The sequence below is a fragment of the Pelobates fuscus genome, chromosome 8 (assembly GCF_036172605.1).
Source record: "Pelobates fuscus isolate aPelFus1 chromosome 8, aPelFus1.pri, whole genome shotgun sequence".
NCBI lineage: Eukaryota > Metazoa > Chordata > Amphibia > Anura > Pelobatidae > Pelobates > Pelobates fuscus.
In genome coordinates this window covers 174,617,511-174,627,439 of record NC_086324.1, presented here as the reverse complement: position 1 = coordinate 174,627,439, position 9,929 = coordinate 174,617,511, and the positions used below count along the sequence as shown (strand labels likewise).

At 41.6% G+C, this 9,929-nt stretch overlaps 1 protein-coding gene across 2 annotated transcripts in view; it reads right to left on the bottom strand.

Moving 5' to 3' along the window:
- Positions 1–632: 632 nt before the first annotated feature.
- The window catches only part of LOC134571036 (microfibril-associated glycoprotein 4-like), a 44,624-nt gene continuing 35,327 nt past the window's right edge, over positions 633–9,929 (bottom strand). For both annotated transcript variants that reach the window (XM_063429079.1, XM_063429078.1), the window contains 2 exons: positions 2,144–2,326; positions 633–1,088 (listed from right to left, as the gene is read on the bottom strand). In XM_063429079.1, the coding sequence (XP_063285149.1) occupies positions 817–1,088; positions 2,144–2,326 (455 nt within the window). In that variant the 3' untranslated portion in view covers positions 633–816. The remainder of the gene's footprint in view (positions 1,089–2,143; positions 2,327–9,929) is intronic.

Genomic DNA, 9,929 nt, shown 5'->3' with positions numbered 1-9,929 from the left:
TTCTCTCTCTGGTAATTCCCTGCAGCGCATGTTCTCTCGTTATGCAAAACATCTAACATGGCGGAATATTTGCACTATTTTCATCTATAACTCGCAGTGGGTAATGATGAAGCACAGCTCGTTCTATATGGAGAGCGCAGCCAGCACTAGTGCCAGCCGCAGAATATGCAGTATAAGCAGGTCAGTCTTTGGTATTGCCAAAAGAGCAATTTGCTGATTTCCATGTAAGAGAACAATTGCACCAACCTGTCAAAGTACATGAAATGAATCAGAGCAATTTGCTGACCATTGGGCATTGTCCCCCCAGCTCAGGAGACTCTACATTTTCAAGCAGAAGACTCATTATTTTAAAGTTTCTCTGCTCAAGTCAACGAAGCCTCGAAACTACTTGTGTTAGTAGGGTTTGGGCTCCGATTGAAAGTGGCCCTTTGTATATGATTGGGACAACCTCAGTTTGTTTAACCCATTAATGACACATGAAGGAATTATTCCGTCATGATTCCCTTTTATTTCTGAAGTTGTGTCCTTAAGGGGTTAACAGCTCTTGTAGGTTAGAGTTTTGCCATCCACGTGTGATGGGGCTCCTCAAAAGCTCGAGAACATTGTTTCTGAGTGAGACAATCTGTGGTTTTGCAACAGAAAAGCAATTTATTGACTTTCATTAAAAGTAGATTCTTGTACATTGTAACCCCACCTTCATTAATTTGTGTATGTAATAAAACTTAGAATGTAAATGTGCAGGAAACCATTACAAATCATCACAATCTTAGCATAATGGTGCTCCATGCAGGTTGACTCTAGGAGAATTTCAGAGTCCTAGTTTTTACCCTGAAGTCTCCTCATCTTCATCTGGCTGCTCTTGAGGATTAGGGGTAAGCCACTATCATTGCTCCAGGAGAAACCAACAAATGGTTGGGTTCCTGCGCTATCAGGAGACATGTAGCGAGCATTGAGTGGGGCATTAGCGCAGCCCAATGACTCGTACCAAAACCCTCCTCCATAGTACTCTGCACAGTTTTGAATATGCTCTTCTTCGTCCTTGTCATATGTGGAAAACATCTGCCCAACGTGAGCACTCAGTATATCACCTGCAATTGAGAAGAACATGTGTCAGAATGCTCTGTGCCCCATAGCAGTCTAGAACGTGTGGGCCAGACTGTAATATAAAAATAAAATTCATCAAAGGAACTTGTATATGCAATGCAAACAAAATAAAAAATCAAGGTTGGCTAATTAACTCATTACATTATGATTTCTAAGGGACACTCTAAGCACCAGAACTACTACAGCTTAATGGGGTGGTTATGGTGAAAAGAGCCTGTCTCTGCAAACCGTGCATTTACATTGCTTCCTATGGCCACCTCTAGCTGTCATTCAATCGGAGTGGTCCTGCAATCCGTATTTATTTTTCTATTTCTTTGGGTGGGGAGAGCAGAAATCTAAATAGACCGTGTAACACTGACATTAAGAAAGCTTGTTTGTTATCCCAATTTAAGAACAAAAAAACACTGCCATGGGAGCTCACTCTAATTTCTTTCTTGTCATGTGACACCATATGGAATTACTCTCACCTGGAGAAAACCTTTTTCCTTTTTTTTGCAAAAGAGATATTGGTGGTCCCTCTAACACTGTATAAGTGCTGTTTTAAGTGCTGTTTTCAGGAACATTTTGGGCTTTAATCACTAAATGCCTAATTGTAGTGAACTGGAAACCAATAGGAAAAAATCAACTAATTTAAAAAAAATCTCCAATCTCTCTCTCTCTCTCTCTCTCTCTCTCTCTCTCTCTCTCTCTCTCTCTCTCTATATATATATATATATATACACACACGTATTTATTCTATTTCACTGTAACCGTTCCGTTGTGTATATAAGTTACTACTACAGAGAGCACGGTAAGATGACACCCGTGGTGCAAATAATTGGCTTAATTTACAGTTAGATACTGTCTCCAAATTAGTTGAATGGAAATGTGGTTACTTTAGCTGATCGTTTGCAAATCCGTTGCCACCGCTTCTTGAAATGTACTTTAAAATAGTTTGAGTGTTGTTGTCGCAAGTATTACACAAGTTGTCATGGGGAATGTGTTTTAGGGGAAGCCAAGCGTCCGTAACATGTCTGTGGCAAGGTCATTTCCTATTTACCTGCTCCTCCGTCTATGAAACCATCGACATGTAGCTTGTATCCATCGCTCTCTGCATTCAGGGCATGGGGCGAGAGGCTGAAATTTTGATACTGAGCGTACACTCTCAATCCATTCATGTGCTCCATCTCCAACATTAGCTCGTACCGCCCTTGCATCGTCAGCCGGTAAATATTCTGCAAACCTGTACTGACGGTAATACACAGCCTATATTAGAGTAATACTCGGAATAATACACTGCCATCATTGGTATAATACACGGCCATCATTGGAGTAATACACAGCCTGTATTAGAGTAATACTCGGAATAATACACTGCCATCATTGGTATAATACACGGCCATCATTGGAGTAATACACAGCCTGTATTAGAGTAATACTCGGAATAATACACTGCCATCATTGGTATAATACACGGCCATCATTGGAGTAATACAAAAACAAGGGGTGGAATAGCGCTAAGGGGAGGCAGCACACCTAAATGGTCTCTCCTATAAACCCACTAAGGACAAACAACAATACAAAACAAAAGGTGCGCCAGGAGGTTAGGGATAAATCAGTACTCCAGTTGTCTTATGGAGTGAAACAGATAATACGTGGTCAGTAAAATGATATAAAATCATATATGCGTAAAAATTGACAAGCCAAAAATGTCCCAAATGAGGTATAAACGTATAGGTAAGTCTATAAGAGTTTGCCTTTATCTCCAGGTGAATATGTCTTCCAGATAGTTGAAGTCCATGGACATAAAAAAGAAGAAAAGAGTTCCAATAGTGCAATATGTTTAAAATATATTAAAAGCTTAGGGAAAAGGAAATCCAAATTGGCATACTCACATGTGACAGAGCTTAAAACCAGCTCTAGTGTGAAGCGCTTGCAGTGGTATTATTCCCCCACTTCAGGGATATGATGGAAGATATAGGCCAGTACGTATCTTGTCGGCAGGATATGTAACGGATAGTGCTCTCTGTATAAAATATATATATAGCCAGGAGAATAAATAAATGGATAATACATTTACCTGAGCAGATAACCCAGTGTAATCAGCGTAGGTGGTATAATCCCCACCAGGGATACTTTGTGAAGTCCTCGCTGGGAAGATAAAAACTTGAAGAAGAAAAGTTATATGCTACTAATATTGGTAGTAAAAGATACCAAAACCTTTAATAAGACATTAGTAATGATAAAATAAGTCCACAACACGTTTCACCCACAATGGACTTTTTCAAGTGGTAATCAAGCACATACCTGGCAAGTACGAACTTCTATAGGGTAAAATAAATACAAAATTTGAATTTGGCGGTAAAATGACGTCATGTGGTCGCGACCATGATATTACATATGTACAGTTAAAATAGTACAATTACATAACATATTAAAATATGCATTAAGCTTTGTTCATGGTGACTATTATAATAAGAAAACGAAAATGTAAAACCTTAAAAAATGGTAACGATCGAAAGTGGGCGTTACCGAAGGAGTGACGTCACGTATGGACATCTAATAGATGGGAAATGTAGTGAAAAGGGACAATGGGTGGGACGCTTCGTGAGCGTGATATGAAGGGTAAGATAATATATTAGGATATATTATGCCAAAACTAACATAGAAACATAGAATGTGACAGCAGATAAGAATCATTCGGCCCATCTAGTTTTTATATAGTTTCATTAGTCCCTGGCCTTATCTTATAGCTAGGATAGCCTTATGCCTATCCCACGCATGCTTAAACTCCCTCATTGTGTCAACCTCTACCACTTCAGCTGTAAGGCTATTCCATGCATCCACTACCCTCTCAGTAAAGTAATACTTCCTGATATTATTTTTAAACCTTTGCCCCTCTTATTTAAGACTATGTCCTCTTGTTGTGGTAGTTTTTCTTCATTTAAATATAGTCTCCTCCTTTACTGTGTTGATTCCCTTTATGTATTTAAATGTTTCTATCATATCCCCCCTGTCTTGTCTTTCCTCCAAGCTATACATGTTAAGATCCTTTAACCTTTCCTGGTAAGTTTTATCCTGCAATCCATGAACCAGTTTAGTAGCCCTTCTTTGAACTCTCTCTAAAGTATCAATATCCTTCTGGAGATACGGTCTCTAGTACTGCGTACAATACTCCAAGTGAGGTCTCACCAGTTGTAACGGAGCTTCCTGTACCACGGTTGGGTACCTCTGCCGACGGACGCTCCTAGTGCTCACCAAGGACTCCAAGCACTCCACCAGACACCACGTCCAGCGTTACAGCTTGGCTGGGAATTCACCATCTCCTACCCACCCTGGACCTACGACGAGGCTCCGGGTTCCAGTGGGTGAACCTCCAGAGAGTCAAACAGGAACAGCTCTTAAAAGAGCTTAGTGATTATAATCACTGGGGAGTATAGTGATGTAGCAATTCCCAGGGTAGATGCATCTTTTTCCCTCACACATGAGATGAGACTTTATGTTGAGGGTAAAACAGGAACTCAACAGATCTCAAGGGGTTTATTGAACAGCTTGGTCTTTTATACAGTTTTCCCCACAAGGTTACCACCCAGATGGACCTTGTGGGGCACAGGGACACAGGAACAACAAGTTTTATATTTAGTCACTCCCATACAGTGTACACAATCCCTCCCCTCTGCCTGTGATATATAATTAACGAAAACAATGGACTAACTCAATTAACTCTAAGCATTTTTGCAAACCCCCAAAAGTACCCCAAAAAACAACATACCCACAAACCCCACAAAGTCACATCCCCTGATAGCCCCGATCTGGGTGAACAACATATCCAAAATTCACCCAGATCGGTTCAGGGGTTCAGGAATTTTCTGGAAGTCTTATTTGTTCCCCACCGTGCACATGGTCCCAAAACAGTTCCATACACTCGACGGCAAAACACTGCTGGACAATTTAAGATGGCCACCACCACATGTTTGAATCTGTTCCAGTTAAAAGTCCAAGGGGCAGAAACAGTACTTTTCAACATGGGTTATCACAGGGCCCACAGTCCCAGGGTAGGAGGCTGGCCCCCCTCCCCACCCTGACCCTAGTGTAATGAATGCAGAGTGGGTGTCAGTGTAGTGAATGCAGGACTCCTACCTAGTCCGCTGACAATGATGCAGGACTGAATGTGGTGTGTGTATAGTGGAAGTGAATTAGAATTACTACCAATATTAGTACCATATAACTTTTCTTCTTTTTTTTTTAATTATTATTTATTACCTGGCATAAATAGATACTGTTTGTGCAGTGAATGCAGAGTGTGTATAGTGAACGCAGAGTGTGTTTAAGTAGTGGATGTAGTGTGTGTACAGTGATGTAGTGTGTGTTAAAGGGAATCAACACAGTAAAGGAGGAGACTATATTTAAAAGAAAAAAAACTACCACAACAAGAGGACATAGTCTTAGATTAGAGGGACAAAGGTTTAAAAATAATATCAGGAAGTATTGCTTTACTGAGAGGGTAGTGGATGCATGGAATAGCCTTCCAGCTGAAGTGGTAGAGGTTAACACAGTAAAGAAGTTTAAGCATGCGTGGGATAGGCATAAGGCATAGGCATAAGCTCAAGGAAGCAGGCTGAAGGGTCAGTGTTAGGACCCGCTTAGGGGGGTCTGCCTTGACGTTGGCAGGCGGGCATCCCTCCAATGGCCATTGGAGCAACTAAATGACCTCCATTTGTCTAAATATACATAGGGATTAAGGAGAAAGCGCAAGTAACATTTTCTTTTCTTTGGTTTTTACTATATATTGGGGCTGATGTGTGTTGTAGTCCTTGCTGCTTAAGCGCAGGACTTCTCTTTTTGTATTTGTATTTACTTTGTATCACACAGCCTGGTTACAATGCTGCTACCCATCCCATGTGTTCCCTATTAAGGGTTAATGAGTAAAGGGGTGTATATAAAAAATACCCCTTTCTGTCTCATTAGAGATATCTTTGCCAGAAGCTCAAGGAAGCAGGCTGAAGGGTCAGTGTTAGGACCCGCTTAGGGGGGTCTGCCTTGACGTTGGCAGGCGGGCATCCCTCCAATGGCCATTGGAGCAACTAAATGACCTCCATTTGTCTAAATATACATAGGGATTAAGGAGAAAGCGCAAGTAACATTTTCTTTTCTTTGGTTTTTACTATATATTGGGGCTGATGTGTGTTGTAGTCCTTGCTGCTTAAGCGCAGGACTTCTCTTTTTGTATTTGTATTTACTTTGTATCACACAGCCTGGTTACAATGCTGCTACCCATCCCATGTGTTCCCTATTAAGGGTTAATAAGTAAAGGGGTGTATATAAAAAATACCCCTTTCTGTCTCATTAGAGATATCTTTGCCAGAAGCTCAAGGAAGCAGGCTGAAGGGTCAGTGTTAGGACCCGCTTAGGGGGGTCTGCCTTGACGTTGGCAGGCGGGCATCACTCCAATGGCCATTGGAGCAACTAAATGACCTCCATTTGTCTAAATATACATAGGGATTAAGGAGAAAGTGCAAGTAACATTTTCTTTTCTTTGGTTTTTACTATATATTGGGGCTGATGTGTGTTGTAGTCCTTGCTGCTTAAGCGCAGGACTTCTCTTTTTGTATTTGTATTTACTTTGTATCACACAGCCTGGTTCCAATGCTGCTACCCATCCCATGTGTTCCCTATTAAGGGTTAATAAGTAAAGGGGTGTATATAAAAAATACCCCTTTCTGTCTCATTAGAGATATCTTTGCCAGAAGCTCAAGGAAGCAGGCTGAAGGGCCAGTGTTAGGACCCGCTTAGGGGGGTCTGCCTTGACGTTGGCAGGCGGGCATCCCTCCAATGGCCATTGGAGCAACTAAATGACCTCCATTTGTCTAAATATACATAGGGATTAAGGAGAAAGCGCAAGTAACATTTTCTTTTCTTTGGTTTTTACTATATATTGGGGCTGATGTGTGTTGTAGTCCTTGCTGCTTAAGCGCAGGACTTCTCTTTTTGTATTTGTATTTACTTTGTATCACACAGCCTGGTTACAATGCTGCTACCCATCCCATGTGTTCCCTATTAAGGGTTAATAAGTAAAGGGGTGTATATAAAAAATACCCCTTTCTGTCTCATTAGAGATATCTTTGCCAGAAGCTCAAGGAAGCAGGCTGAAGGGTCAGTGTTAGGACCCGCTTAGGGGGGTCTGCCTTGACGTTGGCAGGCGGGCATCCCTCCAATGGCCATTGGAGCAACTAAATGACCTCCATTTGTCTAAATATACATAGGGATTAAGGAGAAAGTGCAAGTAACATTTTCTTTTCTTTGGTTTTTACTATATATTGGGGCTGATGTGTGTTGTAGTCCTTGCTGCTTAAGCGCAGGACTTCTCTTTTTGTATTTGTATTTACTTTGTATCACACAGCCTGGTTACAATGCTGCTACCCATCCCATGTGTTCCCTATTAAGGGTTAATAAGTAAAGGGGTGTATATAAAAAATACCCCTTTCTGTCTCATTAGAGATATCTTTGCCAGAAGCTCAAGGAAGCAGGCTGAAGGGTCAGTGTTAGGACCCGCTTAGGGGGGTCTGCCTTGACGTTGGCAGGCGGGCATCACTCCAATGGCCATTGGAGCAACTAAATGACCTCCATTTGTCTAAATATACATAGGGATTAAGGAGAAAGTGCAAGTAACATTTTCTTTTCTTTGGTTTTTACTATATATTGGGGCTGATGTGTGTTGTAGTCCTTGCTGCTTAAGCGCAGGACTTCTCTTTTTGTATTTGTATTTACTTTGTATCACACAGCCTGGTTCCAATGCTGCTACCCATCCCATGTGTTCCCTATTAAGGGTTAATAAGTAAAGGGGTGTATATAAAAAATACCCCTTTCTGTCTCATTAGAGATATCTTTGCCAGAAGCTCAAGGAAGCAGGCTGAAGGGCCAGTGTTAGGACCCGCTTAGGGGGGTCTGCCTTGACGTTGGCAGGCGGGCATCCCTCCAATGGCCATTGGAGCAACTAAATGACCTCCATTTGTCTAAATATACATAGGGATTAAGGAGAAAGCGCAAGTAACATTTTCTTTTCTTTGGTTTTTACTATATATTGGGGCTGATGTGTGTTGTAGTCCTTGCTGCTTAAGCGCAGGACTTCTCTTTTTGTATTTGTATTTACTTTGTATCACACAGCCTGGTTACAATGCTGCTACCCATCCCATGTGTTCCCTATTAAGGGTTAATAAGTAAAGGGGTGTATATAAAAAATACCCCTTTCTGTCTCATTAGAGATATCTTTGCCAGAAGCTCAAGGAAGCAGGCTGAAGGGTCAGTGTTAGGACCCGCTTAGGGGGGTCTGCCTTGACGTTGGCAGGCGGGCATCCCTCCAATGGCCATTGGAGCAACTAAATGACCTCCATTTGTCTAAATATACATAGGGATTAAGGAGAAAGTGCAAGTAACATTTTCTTTTCTTTGGTTTTTACTATATATTGGGGCTGATGTGTGTTGTAGTCCTTGCTGCTTAAGCGCAGGACTTCTCTTTTTGTATTTGTATTTACTTTGTATCACACAGCCTGGTTACAATGCTGCTACCCATCCCATGTGTTCCCTATTAAGGGTTAATAAGTAAAGGGGTGTATATAAAAAATACCCCTTTCTGTCTCATTAGAGATATCTTTGCCAGAAGCTCAAGGAAGCAGGCTGAAGGGTCAGTGTTAGGACCCGCTTAGGGGGGTCTGCCTTGACGTTGGCAGGCGGGCATCCCTCCAATGGCCATTGGAGCAACTAAATGACCTCCATTTGTCTAAATATACATAGGGATTAAGGAGAAAGTGCAAGTAACATTTTCTTTTCTTTGGTTTTTACTATATATTGGGGCTGATGTGTGTTGTAGTCCTTGCTGCTTAAGCGCAGGACTTCTCTTTTTGTATTTGTATTTACTTTGTATCACACAGCCTGGTTCCAATGCTGCTACCCATCCCATGTGTTCCCTATTAAGGGTTAATAAGTAAAGGGGTGTATATAAAAAATACCCCTTTCTGTCTCATTAGAGATATCTTTGCCAGAAGCTCAAGGAAGCAGGCTGAAGGGTCAGTGTTAGGACCCGCTTAGGGGGGTCTGCCTTGACGTTGGCAGGCGGGCATCCCTCCAATGGCCATTGGAGCAACTAAATGACCTCCATTTGTCTAAATATACATAGGGATTAAGGAGAAAGCGCAAGTAACATTTTCTTTTCTTTGGTTTTTACTATATATTGGGGCTGATGTGTGTTGTAGTCCTTGCTGCTTAAGCGCAGGACTTCTCTTTTTGTATTTGTATTTACTTTGTATCACACAGCCTGGTTCCAATGCTGCTACCCATCCCATGTGTTCCCTATTAAGGGTTAATAAATAAAGGGGTGTATATAAAAAATACCCCTTTCTGTCTCATTAGAGATATCTTTGCCAGAAGCTCAAGGAAGCAGGCTGAAGGGTCAGTGTTAGGACCCGCTTAGGGGGGTCTGCCTTGACGTTGGCAGGCGGGCATCCCTCCAATGGCCATTGGAGCAACTAAATGACCTCCATTTGTCTAAATATACATAGGGATTAAGGAGAAAGCGCAAGTAACATTTTCTTTTCTTTGGTTTTTACTATATATTGGGGCTGATGTGTGTTGTAGTCCTTGCTGCTTAAGCGCAGGACTTCTCTTTTTGTATTTGTATTTACTTTGTATCACACAGCCTGGTTACAATGCTGCTACCCATCCCATGTGTTCCCTATTAAGGGTTAATAAGTAAAGGGGTGTATATAAAAAATACCCCTTTCTGTCTCATTAGAGATATCTTTGCCAGAAGCTCAAGGAAGCAGGCTGAAGGGTCAGTGTTAGGACCCGCT